The sequence below is a fragment of the Lagopus leucura genome, unplaced genomic scaffold (genome assembly GCF_019238085.1).
Source record: "Lagopus leucura isolate 7727_CA_CO unplaced genomic scaffold, USGS_WTPT01 Super-Scaffold_100012, whole genome shotgun sequence".
NCBI lineage: Eukaryota > Metazoa > Chordata > Aves > Galliformes > Phasianidae > Lagopus > Lagopus leucura.
This window is the reverse complement of record NW_024962267.1, coordinates 9,810,853-9,833,613: the sequence shown is the minus strand read 5'-3', so window position 1 is coordinate 9,833,613 and position 22,761 is coordinate 9,810,853. Positions and strand designations below refer to the sequence as shown.

At 42.0% G+C, this 22,761-nt stretch overlaps 1 protein-coding gene across 2 annotated transcripts in view; it reads right to left on the bottom strand.

Moving 5' to 3' along the window:
• Positions 1 to 22,761, bottom strand: part of CREB1 (cAMP responsive element binding protein 1) — a 39,501-nt gene that overhangs the window by 16,102 nt on the left and 638 nt on the right. Inside the window, exon 2 of one of the 2 annotated variants that reach the window (XM_042874981.1) lies at positions 754 to 875. The exons of the other annotated variant lie outside the window; for it this stretch is intronic. Within the exon in view, the coding sequence (XP_042730915.1) occupies positions 754 to 867 (114 nt within the window). The 5' untranslated portion in view covers positions 868 to 875. The remainder of the gene's footprint in view (positions 1 to 753; positions 876 to 22,761) is intronic. 2 annotated transcript variants of the gene reach the window in all.

Genomic DNA, 22,761 nt, shown 5'->3' with positions numbered 1-22,761 from the left:
TGAAATTGTTAAAGGAGAGAGATGAGAGATTCTGTATTCATTTTACACAATGGAGTTACTTCTGCCAGCCATCATGCATCCACGAATGACACTAGATTCCAGAATTAGAGATGTAGCTGGAATTGCGTAATTTCTTGCCTCTCCAAAATAATTTGGGGATAATGAATGATCTACTTCTGTCTCTCTATGTGATGAACAATTCTGTGAAATTCCATAGGACAAGACAAGCTGTCAGATGCCAGGTTGTCCCATTTACTTGATCCTAATGTTTACAAGGTTCATCCCATCTGATATGATGTTGTATTTTCTGTATTATTTAACTGGATTTTCAATTTGTTTCCTTCAGAATAAAGTTAATTGTTATAGACAAGTTTCTAACAGAAAATGCAACAGCGAAACAATCTGGTCAATATCAAAAAAGACAATAAATTACATAATTTGAAAACAACCCAACCTTTCAGTGTTACGGTTGTGGTAAAGAATGATATAAATAATTCAGTTAATATTAAATATTCTGTTAAAATTACAAAGTTCACATACATACAGTTCTTCAAAATTAACAGTCGAGGGTGATGTGAAGTTGAGAATTTCTAATGCTACAAAAATCTGAAGACAAACATTAATGGAACTATACACAGCAGCTGTTTCAGAGTCGTATCAATCGGACCTTAACTCAGGCCCGCGAGCAGACATTATCCCTCTTAACAAAGTTACCCAGTAGGTAAAGCTACTATACCATATTATTTTATATACCTGGGCTAACGTTGCAATCTGTGGTTGTGCCTGTACTGTCATCTGTTGGGTTTCTGCCTCTGTAACGGCTGCATCTCCACTCTGCTGGTTCTCTGCTCCAGATTCCATGGTCATTTAGTTACCTACAATCACAATATTTGTCGTAAGTCTGTGTTGGTATGCAATTCCATTACTCTTAGTGGATCTGGTAGCAATCACTGCATCTGAATTCCCATTACTACATACTAGTTTCATTTACATATTAAAATTGTGCCAAACTATTAGCATTCAGGCAAAATTTTGCGTGCTATATGTTTGCCTCAGGTTCATTTTCCTATGTGTAATGCTCCTGAAAAACTGGTCCAGTTTCCTCCAAAAATTGAGATCAGAAAAAAAATGTGTTTTGCTCATGTTAAAATAATTGCTTGGGTGATTGTACTACGATGATCTACTACCTCCGTAATTTGGAACTGTGACCCACAATTTCTCAGGAAACCTCAGAGCCAAGGTGAAAATATGCCATAATTAAGCCATAAAAGCATTCCTGCTACAGTCCTCCCTCTCCCCATCACTACAGTTTGCAAGTAACCAACAGCAATTTCTGTGTTGGGTACTTAGCTTTCAGTCTTCTATCTGAGCTAAATGTGCAACAGCTCCATACACACTTTTTCCACAGCCAGACTGTGCATGGATCTACATCACAGCAACTAAAGCTTTTCCACTCTGCAGGATTCAGATCAGTATACATAATGATAGAAGCCAGCGCTTGAAGAACCTTAATGCAATTGATTATTTTTAAATTAAGAGGTACACAGTAATTCATCATGACCTATGTTTTGTATCCTACACATTTTCCAATACATTTGTATTTTAGAGAAATAGCTGAGTTAAGTCTGGATCACTAGAAAACACAACTCTATAGAAAGAGGTTGTGTAACTCCCAATCCCCAGCACGTAGGCAGAACGTAATGAATGTGAAAGTCTGCACTGATCTCTGAGAATTACTTTTCAGTTCTTTAAATACTGGTAAGTAAATATTTAAAATCTGACAAAGAACTTCAAAAGACAAGGAAACCTTTCCAACAGGGATACAGTAATACAAAATTGAAATGCAGAACCCCCAATACTAAGTAAGAGGAATGGCCATTACCTCCACAGCCACAATACCAATCTTGTGTACCGCTCTGTGCTGCCCAGTTACTCTGGCCTCTCTCTACCCAGCGGCACCACAGCTCTCCAGAGCAGGAGCAAAACCACCAGTTGAGCATTTCTGCTTTCGAGAGGGCCTGGAGGCAGAGGATGCTCAGATCAGTAGGCAGGTGGAAAGAAGGAGAAATCCCCCTCTCCCTCCAGAATTTTACTGATCCTGGAGAAAGAGACTTAGAATATGTAGCGGTACCACAACCCCTTTCGAAATACTTCATTTTAAACCTAATCTCAGAGAAATTTTAATGCCAACTAGGCTTCAGTATTACAGCAATGAGAACATGCTAGGAGACACATTGCCTAAAGCCATAGGATCACAATTCAAACCCCAGAATAATACGAAATTTCCATCTCTTAGAAAATGATGAAATGGCATTTCAAACTAGTAGCTGCATCTAGCACAAAAAGAAAGCAAGTAAATGTATATAAAGCAAAATCTGTATACTTATTATTGAAAAAGATTGCTCAGACTGTGTGTGTGTGTGTGAAAATAATGAAATGTGGTTGTGCGTACCAAAAAATTAGCTCCAACAAGAAGCAGTCATTAAACTTGATTTTCCTTAAAAATAAACAATGAAAAAAACATTTTTAGAAAATGAAAGTTAAAGACTTCTAAGCCCCGGAATTTTGTTCCACCTCTCCTTCTTGTCATGGTTTTACATTCCACTTTATGTGACACCAGTCTGACAAATGCCTACAGATAAAAAAAAACACTTCAACTACAGGTATATAGCTGTAAACTAGTCATGAAAGAAATTCATTGTGAACTCACTGCTTTGAAGTAGTCTACATTGCCATTTTTATAAGAATGTCAAGGACAGCCTGTATCCACACAAATACTGCAAGCCCATTCTTCCCAACAGCACCCACTCTCTCTCACTGCATTTCATGCTCCAGAAAGCACAAAGGAAAACCCCTGCACTATTACTAATACACATTACTGTTCTTAAAGGTGTCATTAATTATATTTTAAGTGGTTTTCTCTAACACATAAGTTTTTTATTGTGATAGTTTTAGGCCTCCATGTCACACCTCCTTTTTATTTTAGTATTGTTTTCAAATCAGAGTACTACTAAAGGTTTCTCTTTGATTTTTATCATTTCTATGGAGGTGTCTACTTTGGTCCCTTTTTTGTGTCCGTACCAGCCATTCTGCCTAGGATAAGCAAATCAACATCTTCCTCTCAAATCCTATGTAAGTATCACAGTGACTGCACCAAAAGCTCACTCCACCAGAGCCACTGAGGAGAATGGGCAGATCACATACAGCAGCAGCATCTCCCAGGCAAATGTTCTCATAGAACTTAAGAAGATACAGTTTCCCTGCTATGTATTCAAATATGTTGCAAAACTAACAATGGCTTTGCGCGGGGATAGAAATTGTGACTCCAGCACGGAGTCAATTGCTATGTAAAGGGGATTAGAAATAGATAAAATGCAGAAAGTTCCTTGAATCAGGGCCTTACCAATGTTCACAAAGGCAAATGTTGCCAAGTTCCTGTTGATACACGTTTCTGTAGGAAGAATTCTTAGTCTTCTCCATACATCGTGAAGGAAAAGACTTGTGGTTTTACAAGCATGGTTTCTACAGTTGTGTCATCTTTGTATATATTACAGTAAGTTTTAACTGTTTGAGGTGCACTCTCCTCTGAAATACCAACATTTTAGAAACCAAATTCTTAACCTGACTTGTAAACATCTAAAAGGAAACTCCTCATAACATACAGTAAGGACTGAGCAATGCAGGAAGCTGCCAGCAAGATTTGCATCTTGACACTGGAGTTGGAATAAGTTTCAAGGGTGACTTATAGGGGCTTTTTGACAAGCTTCGTCATAGATTACTTACAGGTTCTAAGTAATCTTGAATTTGGCTAATTTAGAATGCTCTTCCACCTCAGAGTATTTGTATTCTAACTTCTTCACTACTACCTTTCACAATAAATTGTGAGAAAAAGAGGGAATTATATCAGTGAGCATTGTGGCTTCACACTCAACATACACTGACCGTTTCATTGTTTCACATCTGCTCTAACAGCACAGTATTGAAAGATTGCCAAGGCATACAAGACAAGACACTTAGAACGTAAATACTTAATAAAAATGCATATCACTGTATCAGGCATGACTCATTTCAGAAATGTTCTTTCAAAAATATTTGTTAAATGTATCTATCTAAATGAAATTGCCTTCTTATGTCTTCACAGAATGCAGTCATCAGTTTATTGACTGTGTGGTTGAGCGTATAACTATAATGGCTGTAAGACTATAAGGTTATCAATCCCTATTAATTCTTGCAGTTCACAATTCTTCCCTGCTTCCAGGCTGCTTTCCAACTTGTCAAAAAAGGACTCACACTTCCACTTTCAGAAAAATAGCTCTTGGTTCATCTTGAACTAAACATTCCTAGATTAAACTAAAGGAAGAAAAAAACCAAACAGCTGTAACAACCAGAGTCAGGACTCTGCTTGTCTGAGACACTCTGGGAATGAGCTCTGAACACAGGTAAGAAAGCTGACATGATTGCCTGGTTAGGTATGGTCTAACTCAACACTTATATTTAATAGATAACTTTATTAATGCAAAAAAACCGAGCATTATTTAATGTACTTGCTGACAAACTGAAATTCCAGAGATGAACAGCTAAACAGCAAAACATGCGGCTGACACCCAGTAATTCATTTTAATCAAATCAGTAGAGGGAGAAAGAAGTTCAGCAGAAACTAACTGTGCTAAACAAAGCTGCAATATCACAGCACTAAGACATTTAGCACAGAATTATGATAATGAACACAAACAGTTGCAGAATGCCTACGAAATTCTGAACTACATACACTGCAAAAATAATCCAAATAATTCTGTCTTGTTCATAGCATAAGCCAAGGTAAGGGCTCTGGGCACTACTGCTTTTAGCTCATCTCAAGTTTCTGCTTGACATGCACCTATGACAACAAAAGCTAAAATGTTAGAATGCAACAGTAATAAGGTACTGAGTAGACTTAAAAAATTCTGTTTGTGTAAGTGGGCCCTATCTATCAGATGGATTACAGTGCAGAGGATGGCAGCACACTGTGGAAATGGGCTTTATGGAATTCAGGTGTTCAGAGAAAGCAAGCATTTGGGGAATGAAAGTTTGTAGCTGTATCAGGAGGCTGCAAAAAAACTGTTATATACCTCAGAAAGATGTCCACCAAACATTGCAGTAACACAGAAAGTAAGCCAGAAATATTCACTGCCTGAATATAAAACAGCAAAGCTAAAGGCCTGCAAGTTTAAAAGTATAAAAATAAAAATTTAAAAATATTTACTAAAAAAAAAGGTGAAAATTGGTACTTTATGTGCGACACAAAAAAGCCACTGACGCTGATAAGCAATTTATCAGGATTAAAATAGGGTTAGACATGCATAAGGATAACAAGAATATCCATGATTAAGCAGATTATTTCATTAAAAAAAAAAAAAAAAAAGTGTACAACTGAAAGGAAGACAATAATGAGTCAAGATGTAAATTAATTTTGAATCCTTAAAAAATCAAATACTTTCATGAGGGGGCAGATTATATTGTGTTTAATTCTACAGTTCCCAGTACTGTCGTGAGGTACCCACTGATCACTAGTATCTTAGACAGGATGCTGACTGAGGTGACCTGCAGATAAGATTTATCTCTGAGCTCCAATGCTGTACATTCAGAGCACGAGTACAGCCACCTCCCTTCCTGTCTTTAAACTCAGGAAGATATAACTGTCTTCTTACAGATTTCCTATCTTCTTCAATCCACAGTACTCACCTTATATGGCCGCCAGTTATTCGGCCTCCCTGATACATCCGCTTTCTTACTCCTTGTATTTCTTACCCCAGAAACCCCTACAAACTCCTACAGCTTCTCTCCCAGGTGCGATGTCCCACCCCCTGGTCCCTGCCCACCCCTTGGCACCAGACCTTGGCTCGCAGCTACCACAGAGCTTTCCTGCTCTGCAAAGACGGCGTGTCACCATGCAGGACCAGACCAAAGGAAAGAAGACGGAGCCCACTTCCCAACCGCCGCTAAAGTCCAAGAAGCAAAGCACCAGTGCTGCGGCAGCTGTAGCAGATACAACCTTCTGGAATGCCGCAAAGCTGTGAGGCAGCACGGATCAGCGTACAGCCGGCAGCCACAGCCGCAGCCTGCTCACAGCAGCCATGGCCGTCACCTGGAACTTACCAGGCCACACACTTCACAACTTTGAAAGGCCTCTTTCTCCTCCACAGCTAAGGGATGGCTTTTGGTTTCACCTTATTCAAGCACTCAACCAGATGCACCACAATGTCTTCCAACGCCAGCAGGGAGCAGACCTGACAGACCCACGGCCAGCCTGGCATGCGCCCTGTCCAGTCAGGGGTCCATCCAGTCATCCTGCCACTGTCACCGCCATGGCCATGCTGCTCCAGGCCCGCCCAGCACCCAGCCACTGAGCTGTGTGCGGCAGGGCAGGGCCATGACAGTAGCTACACACTGAGTAGTATTTTAATACACGTAGGCCTCTAGCGTGTATTTTAATACACGCTAGAGGCCTACGTGTATTAAAATGAATAAACTGTTTCACAAGGCATGTTCCTTTTACAGATATTGCTTACAGCTTCTTGTCCCAAATGTGAATGAAGCCTGTTTTGCCTCCTGCATTCCCTTCATTTATCTTCAGCAACCTTTAGCATGAAACAGATTTGAGGATGTTCAGACAAGAGAATAAGTATGGTAACAGTTTTGTATGGTGTTTTAACATGAATGCTGTTGCGTATTTGCCAGTCCTGATTTCAGCAGCTGTTCTGAGTTCTGGAAAGCTCCTCCAAAGTAAGCACGTCAAGCCTGCCCCTCAAGCAGTGCTCACTATGGCCTATATTCCATTTTGTTCATAGCAGGCATACCAGCACCGTTGTTCAGAAAGCACGTACATCTCCTTAGTCCACAGTTCCAGAAATTAAATAAAGCCACATGTATTTATTATACGTGGCTTTGTTAAGCCACAGATCCACCATGAAAGCACTGAAAAGTCATCAAACATCACTGCTGTGTGCTATTATTTGCTTTCACCTTTTCAGTGTAATTACTGAGGACATTCACTTACAATCTATAAACATTTCCACTGTTACTTCACAGTGTGGCAGCCTTTTCAACTGCTGAGCAGCTGCTCTGTGAATTCTATTCAATCTCTGTCAGACTGAAAATGTTCAGAGAAAAATAATTTTATTTACTGCTAACATGAGACTTCAAATAACCACTAGTAAACGCGCAACACGACAAAACATGCCCATAATTATCTCTCTCTCTCACTAATGACTACACACAAATTGCAGTTTTTATCTGAGCTTCACTGCCATCCTAAGCTGTCACTGCCACTGCCCTCAAATGCTTGTTCCTGTCCTGCGCTCTCTTTCGGGTGACAGAAGACTGTGCACGATGCTGTGAACACAACTTAGTTTGCTAATTCTTTTAAAACTACTTTCTACCACTCCTCCAATGTGGATGGTATGTTCACCATACAGCCACTCCCAATTAGGCTGGCTACAGGTCAGGTCAGTACAGGGGTGTGGGAATCAAATGTTGTTTCTGCATTAGAATTGTATAATATTATTTTTATTTCATGATCTCCGCTATCATAGTTCTTTCTGGGAGTCCTTCTACTCAACTTGGGGAAGATCTCTGATAAGTTTACATCACTTATCCTCTAGACGAACCTTCCCAGGAACGCACACTCTGTATATAGGTGTATAGATGTATATTTTGTCATACACACTGCAAGAATATCCTGCACGAGAGCAAACCAGAGAACTAGTCATGGCCTGCCCGAGGAAGCGCCTGAAGAGACATCGGAAGGCCTGGCATCATCCCCAGTGCTCTTTGTTAAACGACGACTTTAAAGAAAATCAGCATATCAATCATATCAATATCAATATCAATAGGACAAGGAGAGCACCGAGACATCTTGGAAACAACAGGATGACTACTGACTGACACCAGATAACAAATAAATTAACAACTAAATAACAAATGTAAACCTTCTGATAAGATTGTGAACCTGGAGTACCCAGCCATTGGGGAATCAGGGGAGGGAGGGAGGCAAGGGGCAGCAAACAGGGTCTAAAGGCTGTCATGTTGTGTCCATAGGCGCGCTCCTGCTTGCGGGACGCCCGCCATTGCAATCGTGAATAAAACCTGCTTTTATCAGAGATACCGTCCTGACAAAAATAACTTGGATATTTCCAACAATTTGGGGGCTTGTCCAGGATTGTTATCGCCTCTTTGGGAGTTTCCCTACTGCCCTGCACAGGATAGGTGCACCCTGCTGATTTCAGCGGTCCTGTCTGGGTGCTGAGGTGACTCCTTGGTACGGCCGATAAAAAACCGAGACTGTTTCATAGAGGACGGACTCTGTAAAAGCCAAGGGGCAGGTAGGCACGGGTGTTGGCCATTGCGACCCGGTAACTTCGTGCACGGACCAAGGTAAGGGGATTTAACTCTTTCCTTAGGGGTCAGTTGGGACTCTTGAGTGTGTGTGACTGAGACGCGCTGTCAGTGCAAAGCGAGTGCTGAGTCCCGACCTGCGGTTCCGTTGTCCCGCGAGGGGCACAGCCAAGGACAGACGGAGCGGCTGTGTTGGTGAAAGGAAGAGTCTCGGGAGGGAGCTGTTGGGTGTGCGGTACCCTGTGCACTTGACAGCAGTACACCCCTATTAATCCGAGATAGGAGTATAGTACTCCTGAGGGATTGGGCCCAAAATCCGAGGATCAGGGTGTGGTAACCTGTGAGCTGGGGAGTTCACAGTAGCATTCTGGAGGGATGGGGAATAGGAGTTCTGAGAGCAGGGGAAGAGGTCTCCAGAATGGTGCCTAGAGATAGCCAGCCCCTTGGGAGAAGTGTTTCAAAATTGGAAAATAATCCCAAACCTAGGAAAAGAACAGGGAAAAGATGTTTAAATACTGTATACAGTAGAGAGCCACTACAGGGAAAATCATTATTTTGACCAAAATAGGAGTCTGACGAAGATTGGGCCTGTCAGACTTTGTATTTATATGTAAACAGTAAGACTCCTTTTTCTGAAACAGAATTGGCTTAGGTCGCTTAATGAGTGCAAGAAGTAAAGAAATGTTCCCCGCGAGGAGTCGAAGTTCAAAGGAAATGGGAAAGAGAAGCAGAAAGATCATAAATGAGATAACTTCCCCCCCCTTCAATTTCTAAAGCAGTGCAAGCGGCAGTGACCTCTCCAGAGGAGGAGAGTGGCCGTGCTGCTGATCTGTGCAGGGTCTTGGAGAGATTACTGAGGGAGTTGGAGTAATGCTAATGGGACCTGGAGAGTTTTCCTTTCTCTAATACTAACCTTACTAATACTTCACTTTATCCTCTTAGGCAGTCTTAGGTCAAAGGGAAATAGGGTATGGTAATGCCTGCTGTTTTTACTAGAAGTGAGGAGTTCCAAGAAGAATTCCTTAACTGAGGATCCTATAAGTGTAGCACAACAATTAGATCAATTTCTAGGGCCTAATTTCTACTCATGGATGAAAATGATGTTTATCATTGATATGTTGATTATTGGAGAAGGAGGCTGGCAGCTACGCAAATGTGGGAAATGAATACAGAGGGAAGGTTGGGCTCTGGAGGGAGGCAGAGAGAGAAGGATCCTGAGGATAAATTGTACTGATTATTGTCACTGTCTTTGTGATTGTTAAATGTTTATGTCGTGAAAGTGTTATGCTATGCTATGTCATGTACGAGGCTGTTATGGAACAAGGGGTGTCTAAAGCGATACAAGAAGACCCCCTGGGTTGTATTTTGGCTCACTGGAGAAACGTTGGTGAGCCAGGGGGAATACTGAATAAGAAACCAGGAACGTAAATGGAGTAATGGGACCAGTTTTATAATTGAGTATCCTAATCATGAGACCAAGTGCTGGGTGTTTGTGGAAGTTGAGGAATTGTATTGTTTGATTTGTGGATTTTGAAGGCACTGGGAGAAACTTAAGTCTTAACGGTATGTGGAAATGCAGTTGTTAATGGTATGTGGAAATGCAATTTTTAATGGTATGTGGAAATGCAGTTTTTAATGGTATGTGGAAATGATGTGGAAATGCCAAAAATGCAGCCCAATGAAAGTTAAGTTAGATGGGAGCCAGCCCAACCAGGGTAAAGCAATGCCCTTTGAGGATACGAGATTGTACGAGGATAAAAGAAATAATAAATAACGTTTTGGATTTGGATTATTAATTGGATAGAAATCCAAATACAACACCCAATCTTGCAAATGAAAAATTGGATGGCAAGAGCTGTAGTTCGGTACAAGATTTGAGGACAATTAATAGACATGTTGAATATATACAACCCATGGTGTATATCTTTATTAACCAAGTTAAGGAATAAGTAGGTGGGGTTTACCGTTCAGGATTTGAAGTACACCTTTTTCTGCCTTGTTTTGCCAAAGAAAGTCTAAAATTATTTGCCTTTGAATAGGAAAACTCAAATAAGGAGAGAAGAAAAAAATAATAATTAAAAATAATAATAATAATAATAATTCAGTTAACCTGCACAGTGTTACCTAGAGTTGTGAGAACAGCCCAATGATTTTTGAGAACTGGTCAACTCGTGAGCCTGAGATTTGGGTTCGCCATCTCACAGTGGAACTTTACTGCAGTACATGGATGCTACAGTAAAAAAGGACTGTGTATAATGAACTGTTAGTTTGCTGAATTTCTTTATTTAAATGGCTATCAAGTTTCTCAACAGAAAGCACAACTGATCAAAGAGAAGGAAGCAATTTGCTGAACACCCAGAACACCAATGCAGAGCTGCCTCCAAGCCAGCAGTGTGCGACTGCATGGAGACTGTCTGTGCCAGCTGGTCAGACCTACAGGAGGAACTGTTGGATGATGCTGAGGATTCCTGGATTCATTGACGGAAGCAGTTTTGTGAAGACAAGGAACTGTAAGGCAGGACATGCAGTAACTGCTACTGACAAGGTAATTGAAGCAAAGCCATTACCTGTGGGGACTTCCACTCAGAAGGCTGAAATAATTGCCTTGACAAGAACCTTAAATATATGGACAGATGCTAAATATGCTTTTGGGGTGGTACCCACTCATGGTGCCAGCTGGAAAGAGCAAGGATTGTTTACACACAAGGAAAACAAATTCAGCATGATGTAAATCTACCAAAGAACATCATGGCTGTTACACATTGTAAAGGACATCAGAAGAGTGACACTGTAAACTGGGAAACTGGGAATATGATGGTGGATCAGGTGGCAAAACAGGCAGCTGAAGGAAAAGAAATTGTAGAACTGGCTTTAAGTCCAGACAGTAAACTTAAAATATCTGAACCTTAGTCAGAATCTATAAGGTACTCTAGAAAGGATAGGAATCTAATTAATGAAGGGAAGAGAGCAAGCTGACAGATGGGTGCATACCCAGATGGACACATTGTTGTGCCCGTCCATAGGCGCGCTCCTGCTTGTGGGACGCCCGCCATTGCAATCGCAAATAAAACCTGCTTTTATCAGAGATACTGTCCTGACAAAATTACTTGGATATTTCCAACAAGGGGCCAGGCAAGTAAACTGGAAGTGTGAGTACCAGAACGGCCCAATCACCACCTGTAAAAAATGCCAAAAATGGCAAAGATCCTCCAGACATTTGCATTCAAGCACAGAAATTTGTGAGGCAAATGCAATAAAAAGCAGGAAAAACTCCTGACACTGAAGATAAAATATTTCATCCTGAACTTACAAGAAAAAATGATCCTCAACTTAAAGCGATCCTGCACAAAGTGGAATCATACTATCAGCTGAACATGATAGCCATGGTCCCACTTCTGTTTACATCAGTGTGACACAAGGGGATGCCTGAAAACACTCTGCTGATTGAACGCAGCAGCCAAAGTAAGTGAGATGAAAATATAGCATTTTCATATAGGCCACTGAAAAATGCAACCAGGGACCTTGGTTATGCTTCACAAACTTTTTTGGCTCACGATTTTTCAAGCAGCCTTCTAATGCGGTTGTAGCTGTGTTTTCAAAGTCAGTGAAAATTTCTCATACTTAACAGATTTAGATATCTAAATGACTGCTGCTGTATTGGAACAAAATATTTGGTTTGTATGCTCTATTTCCCTCTCACTAGGGAAAAAGCTATGAGATTTTTTAAAAAGGTGGAAGATCTAAAACTGAACTCACAGCTACAGAGTAGAGCACCCAAATGAGCCATCAATTCTAGATTCCATTTTACTGTGTTTGCATAACACAATGAAGCTGACGTTTACCAGGCAGAGGTGAATGAAAATGCACTTGTACGATGTGTGAGTGAATGGTGCTTATGCATTCTTCAGTGCTGGATTGTCTTGATTTGCCTTTACATTCTTGGTTTTGTACTAGTATCCAGAGTCTGTCTTCAGGCTAGCTAAAAGGAAATAAGACTCGACAATAATTAACTGAAATTTATTTCTTACATCAAAAAGTCACAGGAGTATCCAGCAAGCATTTGTACATATGCATAATTTATTTTTAATGTATACTGCCTTTTCTTGCTCAATATAACATCATCAAGGGACCTAACTGAAGTACAAACTTTCCCATTAAGAATAGAAATCAGGCACTAAAGGTAAAGGTGAACTCTCTTGATCGTCTTAAAAAACAAACAACTCCAATATATTTACATTCAACTGATAATGTGAAAAAAAAAAAAATCTATGTAAGTTGAAAACCTTATCTAGTAGAAGGGATAGATCTTGTATGAACGCACCAGTTTTGCCAAGGCCTTTCTAGAAGCTTGGGGGAAGAGATGAGAGTAAGTGCTTCCTAAGACATTCACAATGAAAAGAAACCAAATGCCTCACTGCTATCTCATACCTGCCCGTCAGAAATCCCCCTCAAAACTGTTAGGCTTCACTTAACAAAAGAAAATGCCAACACAAATTATGGACAGGTTATAAAGTCATTTGGTGTCTATTATTACTATTATTTAATATTTAATCCATAAAGATGTTTTATTTATAAATGTTCAGTCCTCATACTCAGTGCACATAGTGTATTAGAAGATTAATTCATATGCCTTATGCCTGTGATCCTAATGGTAAGATAGAATCATGATAAATATTTATGAACAGCTTTAGCCAAGATGTGCAGAAAAAAAAATCCTCCAAAAGGTGTCTGCAAACTGAAACTGTAGAGAAAGCAGATTAAGGATGACCTGGGCAGTATATTCTACCTACTCACAAAGACTTCAGGAGAACTTGCTTGTTTCTAAGAATTCGACACATCTTGCAGTTCTCATACATTTGTTGCCAATGTTATTTATACAGTGCATTTACATACTAACGGACTGCAGCTTACCGCAGCTTACCATCTTTTCTCTGAGATTATTTTTAGAGTATAAAAAGCACCTAATTTTCAACCTGCACTGATTTCTTGTAATTCCTGCAAGCAGAAGAAAGTTTTCCTCTCACAAAGGTGCAACTATGTATAAATACCAATTGACACAGATCTTATCTACGTGTGCCTACTGAAAGTACTGTGGAGAACTCCGCAACTTGTGGCTGTTGGTAAAAGTCATCACAGCAACATATCTGAACGGTATCATTTGTATGAAGACATCTTCAAGATGACACAAGGGCATCAAACGACTTTTGTTACGGTGTTTGTGAGCCAATGCTCTTGCTGAGCATATCATGAACTCGAGAAGCAAGCTCTTACCAATCGGTACAGGTCTAGAAAACTAACAATAAGCATAGCTGTTTGTAAGCAGGCTTAACTTATTTCTTAACTGCAGGTGGAGAACTGAAAATTACAGAGCCCACGAGATCTGAAGCTGACTGATGTAACAACGACACCAGACAATTTTTTTCACTTTAAGGGTGCTAACTGTGACCAGACACTATTCAAATGACAGTTTTTTAAGAAAAAAGGAACAGACCTTTACACTAACATTAGTGAAATCTTTCCCTTTTATTACTTTTTTTTCCCCTTTTTTATTACTTCAAAGGCCTCTGTGACATTGCTGGATGCTGCAGATCATATTCCCTTCTGCAAACAGGGATATCCAACAGAAGGTGTGGTCTGCATCTGCTGAGTCCATGGTGAGTTTGCTGGACACAAACATCTAAAAGCCATGTGTTGTATTAATGCAGCCTGAACTCAAGTACTGTGACTACAACAGTAAATACAATGAACTAACATCTCTGTCCTGCTCATGACACCCTGCGTCCAAGCTGGAACACCCTACCCACTCTTAACAGGGGTTATTAGTTTGGGCTCAGCATCACATGAAAGCAGCTGCATGATTCCTGCACAAGGAGGAAGGTTGTGCCTGCTGACACAATGAGCAATTCAGAACATGTGTTCTGGTACCACTCAGCCAGAGATGCTCAATAAATAACGAAATCCGCCATGCTGCTCAACAGGAGCCAGGATGCTTCCTGCCTCCCTTCACTGCAAACATCAGCATGTGAAGGTGTTCCAGCAGAAGAGCTAAGGCACTCCAGAATGACAGAAAGGAAAACTCATTCTGCAAGCAGACAGATACCTCCTCTTTCCCCAGAGAGAGGGAGGAAACAGGACGAGGTGTTACAGAGACCTGTGTCCACACCAATGATGAAAGCAGTATTCACAGCAGAAAGTGATGCAAAGATAGCAAGGTTAAGACTCATCTAAGAAAGTGCATGTGTTCTTTTTTCCCCGCTCTGTAGACCTGTCAGGACTTGACCTGCCACTGTAATTCAAACAAAAGACATTTGTTTTCCTCTGTATGCATTTTTGTGTCTTGTAGCCTTAAACTGCCCCACCAGTCATCCTGCAGAGCAAGACCAATCTAACTGCTGTGGGTCATATTAGAAAACATTTGGATGTGTATAGTTAGGCTCTTTGTCTATATGCCAGGCAACCTTTAAATGTCCCAGCTCAGAGGCACCAGCTGGAGGAACTGTGGTAGTCCGAAGCCTGCAGCTGCACAGAACTCTGCAAGGAGAGACTCTACACATACTGGCGCTCAGCACAGGGCTATCTCTGTAGTGGAGTTCTTGGCAAACAATTATGGAGCAATGGCTGGCAGCTCAACAGAGAACTCTCCCAGACAAAGTTCAGACTACGAGGTCCCCAGGTGAACACAAGGGCATTTAATAACAGGCCCTCTTGCATGGGCTTTGCTCTAAACGCACGGAAGAGATTTGCACATGTCCAATCACTGGGACCAAAACAAACACTGAAGTGAACAAGACTGAGGCTCCTTTGAAATTACATAAACATCACCCAGCTCTTTCAGTGCTCAGAGCAGATCAGGAATGACACACTAAAAAAAGCTGAGTGTTACACAGAGTCACAGCAGTCTGGTGAACCTGAGTGCTCCAGGGCCAAAGATCAGGAATGCAACAAATAAGTGATCCTGCTGCTGTAGCAAAGAATGGTATCGTCTCACTACAGGTGTTTCTTTCAGTGTAGTAATTTGCATTATATACCAGGTATGACTTAACAGAAGCATATGTAGGAATGTGATCAAGACAGATACCCACAGAGACATGTTTATTATTACTCAAAATCTTTCACTTTCAAAGTAACTCATTTCCAGAGTAAGTGGGTTAATTTTTTAGTGTGAAAATATTAATCGGCACTTCACATTCATCAGGACAGCGTACCATTAGACTAGACTCAAGCTGCTTAGAGATTACACTGATTAAAGATGACGTCTAATGTAATATGAATGTGACTTTATATTACAGAACTTCATCTGCTGGAAAGTCCCAGAAATTCAGGGTACTTCCCCATGAATAAAGTAAATGTTTCCCACCCTGTAACGATGGAGGGCAGCTGTCAGTATTTAAAGTTCTTTATTTGGTCACCCGAAACATTAAATTAGACACCTGAATTTCATCATCCATTTGAGGTTTATTTTTCATATAAAAATGTGAGAAAAAGCCTGAGGTTTAAATCTTGTCACCTTTGTTGAAGTCACCTCAGCAGAATACTGCAAACTGAAAGGGGCCAGATGTTGAAAATCATAGTCCAAAGACTACTGTCTTTTTCTCATCATTCTTCTGTCTCAGAGAACTGTCAGATCAGTTAAGAAACTGAGGGCGAGCATGGAGAGTTTTAGGTATTATCAACATACAACTGAACTTGACAAAATAATTTTATGTCACAGTTTGTGTCTGTGCTGAGATTCTGTTTGTTGGTGAAAACAGACTGCTCCACTCCAAACGTTTCTAACCCTCCTCTGAATGTCAGTGGCTAAATAGCTCGTTGAAAATGCTACTTCCAATATTGAGGCTGCAAGTTCTATAGGGATGAACAATTAAAAAAAAATACATTGTTCTGTTTGATGCTTGTAACACATGTAGTAACCATAGAGTTCAACCCACTGTGCAACACAAAGTTCTGTAACTTGGTAAACTCTAGGAAGTTTTGTTTAGAAAACACCACCACTTTTAATGAGTTCAGAAAGAAAACACAACAAAACTGATGTTTCAGACCAATGTTTTCACTGTTTTATTAACAGAATATAATTAGAACTAGTCATCTGAAAGCAAGATCGAATGATTTATACAGAGCTGATAGTTAACAGATATAAAGCCAAGTGTCTGAAACAACTTCAAAATAACCTGTATCTGCAGATGCAACACAGATTTTGCTGTAATAGCTTTGTTTCCTTCTTCAGGGACAGGATAGAGTAACTTTTGCTCTGATGCTGCTCTGAAGTGAAAACCTGAATTTTCTACAGTTGGAGTGTTGCAGTAGAATATGCCCAGGAATTCACAAGAAAAACAGCACTTCCCTACAGACCTTGCCCTTGTCCAACTTCTGAATGCTTCCAATTCACAGAATGTATTGAAACATTAAAACTGAAAGGCTTGGGGCTCATGCCACGGCTCAGCTCGGAAATACTTTAAATCCTGAAATTGCTCTGGCTGAGTTACATTGAAATTGTTGCTGCTTGGTCAGTTAGCACTGCTCTTGAAGCAACAGAAGATATCTTACTTAGTGTACCAAAATTAAATCTATGACCCACCCTCCCTAAACACCAACTGAAACTAAACCACAACCAAATTCTATAACAAGTTGATCAACTGTGTGGGTTCTGTCTTATTTTTCATGCGTTTTTGGATTTGCATGGACAGTACAGGAAAATTAAAATAAGCAAGGTCTTTCATATGCTTGCCAGGCAGATCTGCTCTGCTTAATATCGTCTCCATAACCAAGAATCTTGGTTCTCAAATATTTGTGTGGATTAAAGACCTGTATTACCAGTGGGCACCACAACTTTCTGGATGGAACAGAGATGTGACCTGCTGGTAACTCTGATTTGAGAACGGTGGACCTGAATAAGCAGCAGGAGCCAGTGATGAACCAGAAAGGGCCAGAGAAGGAAACAGAATCCATGCCTTGCTTTAGTATACAAAACTGTATGAGTATAGAAAAGAAAACCTCTGTTTTGCTTTCTGCAACTAGTCATAGCTGGCAGCACTGCTCCAGCTCAGCTTTCCTTCTCATTCCTATTTATTTCTACCCTTACAGCTGCCTGTGAAGCTGTGCAGTAAATGGGACTGGGGACCAATTTGGACTACATACAAAGCAGAAAATACAACTTATCTTTAATCTGGACTTGTTTTCTGATAATTTCACAATCCCACAAGAAGTTGTACTGGTCCTGCTGCCATGGGACCAAGAACAGAGAAGGTGAAGTAGAGTTTACCCTGCTGAAGCCTGGCCTGCCCATGGGAGCAAAGTAGATCAGATCATGGATAGGTGTCGTAAGACTGCAAGAAATAACAAAGCTGCTGAAGAAAACACACATTCTGTAACATGAATATTAATGTTTTATTAATAACTCTCCTTAAGAATGGGAGGCTAAAAGCAGATTTTTTTTTTCCAAGGAGGGCTTGCTGAGGACTGGGTAGAGCGCCATGTACTTCAGACTGCTCCACCTCTGAGAAAGCAGCTGTCTGCTGCCTCCTCTGCCCACCTCAGGATACTGTGCACTAGTGCACAGAAACCTTTTGCTACAACTTTCCTGCTACAAGTTTCAACCACAGTTGTTATTTTAAAACCCAGAGGAGAGGCTGCAGCAGTTACATGCAGTAACAGTGTAGCTAAAGGCAGCCCAGCATTCGCTCTAGCCCAGGTGCCTCGGATGGCTGACAGGACTTAAACTGACCTGTTGGGCCTGGACAACTTCTGGAGCTTTGTCTTTCCAGTGAGGCTTCATTAAAAGCTATCAAATGCAATTTTCCTCACCTGACTGGGCTCCTCACAACCAGAGGTAGTCAACTGTCACACCAATCCAATCTCTTGAGAAGACTGAAACCCACCTTTGATGAGGAGGAGCTAGTTCAACCACGCAAGTGTCACCAGGCTTTCCAAAAGAAGGAAACTTTCAATTTTCTTTTTATTTAATTCAGCTGAAACACTTGCTGTGTTACAACTTTCCTAGACACAAAGACAGAGCCCAGCTCCTCCTGTGGCTCACAAACAAGGATGTGCTGCAGCTCCATGGGATAGGCTGTGGTCCAGCTCTGCTGCTGAAGGGATATAGTTGTCTTCCTCCTTCCTACGGTCTCATTGTGGATTTGCACCACGCTGGTACTAGCAGGATCTCAATCGCCAACCAACTCAGCTCACTCATGCAGAAGAAAACTGACCTGACAACAGTTTTCTCTCATATCAATGATTTGAACAGGCTTACTAAATTGTACAACCGACACTACAACCTACGCCAGGGTTGGGCAAACAACATGCAACAAAAAGCAGGAGAAAGGGAAGGAGAAAGATGTCTGTTGAGAGCCACACACAGTCATGTCAGCTCAGATGAAATGAGGCCAGCAGGCTCCTGCTGGTACCACACTGCAGTGTTTCTGCACACTGCCCTTTTCCACACCTTCCCTCCCTCAGTATTGCCCAGAATGTTCCTATCAGTACAAAAGAGAATAATTTGGATGAGTTTCACGAGGGTCAGAAGCCCTGCTTTTGTCTAACGTCCTAGGATTTACTCAAGAGAAGGCTCTCCACAACATACGAAGGCTTTAATTTACAAACCCTGTGTATATTCCAAGTCTCTTGGAGGAGCGGACAGGCACCAGCAGAGTTTGAGATGGGGCCAACTATACAGAGCCAGAGAAAGAGCCATCAGGGAAAGGCAAGAAAATACTGCTTCCCATCCATCATTCTAAGGGGTATAAAAGATCAGTTGGATGGGAGAAGATTCCACATTCATCCCTAGGAAAGGTGCAAGGGAAAGCAAAACTGGACTATTTGAATAGCCGTCAAGAAAGAGAAGGATTGAGGCAGTATCTACCAGAAAAATGCATGCAATACTGGAGCCAAAACGCGACAGGAGGTTGTACTGTAGCTGGAGAGATGGTTAAAAACATTGCAGCAAGGCATTGCAGGGAACAGGGACAGGAGGTTAGGAGTTAGAGCAGATGATCAACAAAGAACAGTGCTGAAGAAGAGAATACAGTAGTCTTTAAACACGCAGAAGGTGCTTAAGCAAAGTAAATAAGTAGTGTTACAAACAGTACGTGTATTACAGTTTGGAAGCAGCTGCTGCTCATGTTCATTTACTCCTACTATCTGACACATACAAAAACTTAAACTTAGTGAAATGATTGAGTGCCGCAGCTAAAAGGACAAGAACCATGTGATTCAACTTGGCTATAAACACAGCAATAATCTCAGAACTTCGTGCAGGCTTCATTTCCTCATCTAGCAGCACTGCTGCTCAGGCTGCCCCTCTCCTGCTTCTCCCAGTCCTGTCCCTTCCCCTGATGTGCTGGCACAGCCACCGTGCAGCCCTGCAGCAACTAGGACAGGGCGCTGGCGTGGGGAAATACAACCCAGCCTGACAGAAAAGGAAAACACAACCCAGACTTACAGTTCTTGCAAATGAAGGAGAGAAAGGTTTTACTGATAGCCTCCCTGACCAACCGAGCTGCCGATGGGATAGCACTTACAGGGTCAAAGGCATTTCTACACATCACTTCAACTCTCTCCTCCAAAAAAGTGTGAAAATCTCAAGGGCAGACATTTCAGTTTCATGCTCCTGCACGAAGGCAGCTTTAAAATAGCACACTGCAAGGCCTTCTGCAGCTTTACCTACGGTAGCCGGGGCTGCCTGGTCTGACTGATGGTAACAGAAGAGCAACTGGAACGACTCACATCTTTGGAACTATTGCTACATTTTTTCACCCAACGGTCTCAGATTCATAACAAGGAACAAATCTCAAAACATTCTCATGTATGCTTATAATCTCAGGGGGCATCTCTTCAGGGGTGAAAGAATCACTGAAACTATCTAACAGGCATCTGTGCTGCTTTAAAACTACTTGTATGTAAGTTTATAAAGCACAGACTAACAGACCTCCACAAAATGCTTTACTCTCTGAATCCTGTGGATTCTCTGGTCTCAGTGGTACCACAAAGAGATGGCAGCAGCATCCCTGTCTGTTTGCAGATGCTGCTCTCCCTGGCAAACCCCAGAAAACAAGCAGAGCCAGGGGCATTTCATCTGCACAGCGCACATGGCAGTTCTAGAAGCATGCAAAACCAAAAAGTGTTGTGCTTCCTCTCACCTTTTTAACCTCAGTACTACCAAGCAGCTGACAAGTTTTGAAGAATAAAATAGGTGTCAGTGCCTTAGTGGGCACTGAGAGAAGTGCAAAGAAAATCACTAACCACGAGGTGGTCAGGTTTTCATCATCACCGTGAAGTGTGACTGCACAGACTGCAGATGAGGCCACACCATTTTTGATTTAGAGAAAAACCAGGGTATTGCCATAAATCTCCAGCTGCAAGCAGGCAAGGAAGCAGTGAGCTCCAGCCCAACTGAGTGGGGCTGTTTTTCTCACTGAGGATTACTGTCTTTTTCATGAAGCTGACTTTAGATTACAAGCAGAAAGCTGGCAAGGCCTTCTCACTGCAGCAAAGCCTTGAGAAGTGTGGCATGAGTAACCCATCTCCACTTGCTAAGAGATCTTAAAATAGAGGTGAAGTGTGAATATCCCATTTGTTGCACAAGGGTGTCAACAGAAATTCCCTATCAGGGCCTCAGCTGCTAGCAAAGCCTGCACCCAGCGGGCTGCAGCTGCACACAGGCAAGAAGTGCTCACCTCTGAGCACGGTTGAACTGCTACTTTCCAGAACATTTTATATTTGATCTCAGGACCAGCAATAGTGACAACAGCTCACACTTCCATGAAACAGGCTGATGACTTGACAGCCTAAATTAGATGCTTCTAAATTTTCTGCATCAACAGATCACTCCCCCTGTCAGACCATTCGTTGCACGCAGGGCAGCAGGCACCTTACATCAAAGCCATGGGGAGGATCAGATGCAAACAACTCATGGGAGATCCAGATACAAAGCTGGGAAAATTATTTTTAACGCTTATACTCTATCAATGAAATTTTAAAAATTATTATATTCTTCTTTCCTGCACTGAAATATCTGATCTTGGGTCACCTGACAGTGATGCATAGCAAACACAATCTCCTGCCTGCTGCTCTTCCCAACCTGCCCTGCGAGGATGGATATACAGAGCTCATGCGAATACAGCGTATGGGTTAGAAAACATGGATCTGAGAGTCCTTTGCCATTATGAAACCATGTTTGGGGGGATAAAGTGCCGTGTTTCTGAAGCGACAGAAAGTACTACAAGGACTTACTGTCACATTTTTGTATTTAAAATGTACTGCATACCCCCATCAAACCAAGAATGAATGAAATACATCAGCCACTACAAATCATTTAATCACCACCAACAGCTCTGCTGCCCGCTGACACCCACAGATGTCTCATTGTTCAGTTACAGCTTTAGGAACCCCTGTATCATAGAGAGCGACAAGCGACGTGGAACATCCTTGGCATTTATGTCGACAGTGGTGTAAGCGACAGAACACAGCAATTTGCACAGAAGGAAGGACAGGCTATCCACATGCTCCTGTGAATCGCTAATATCTGTCTTGACCAAAAAAATTGTTTTGGTGACTTCCATTTTACTCCACAAACAAAGCCAAACATATTTGCTGGTGATGGGGAAGGGACTAAGTACAGATGCTGTATTTCAAAAGAGAGTGCTTGGTGCTCACAGTGGGTCTGCAGTTGCTTAATGATTGTAGGTCAGTTTCTAGTCCTTTATTTGAGAAACAGGAAAATTGTTTCTAACCCCAGGAAGAGATGTTTTTCATAACAGTGTTACTCCAAAAGCACTGCAATACTTAGAAGGGTAACTAAAAAAAACAAAAAAAAAAACAAAAAAAAAAAACTGGAAAAGACATATAGTCTGCAAAAATAAAATAAATCTACCTCCTCGTGTGTACTCGAGAGGGGTAATAACCTTCGTGTAAAATACATTTTTAAGAAGATCCGATTGCCACGTCACTTTGAGTTATTGCTGAGCACAGAGATGTGGATATCCAGGTTTGGAAGCGGGAATAGAGTCCTCTATCCTAGGGAACAAGGCGGGAACGGCCCGCAGCTGCGGCACCGGCGGCGGGCGAGCCGGCGTGGCGTGGGAAGGCGCCGTCGTTGACATTTGCGATTAAGGGACGGGCAGAGGTCGGATCCCGCCGGTCGTGCGGCACCCGGAGCCACGGGGAGCTGGCACCGGCGGTTCCCGAGCGAAGGCTGGCCGCCGCGGCCGGGCTCGGGTTCGCTGCGGGTTAAAAATACCGCCGGGGCGCCCGGCTCCGCTCGGAGGCGTCGGGTGCCGGCGCGGGGACCTCCTGCAGGCGGGCCGGGCTCGAGCCGTGCCGCCGACGGCGCCCTGCGGGACGCGGCGGCGGCTCTCGGCTGCCGGGCGGCGGGGCCGCGGCCCGGCCCGGCCG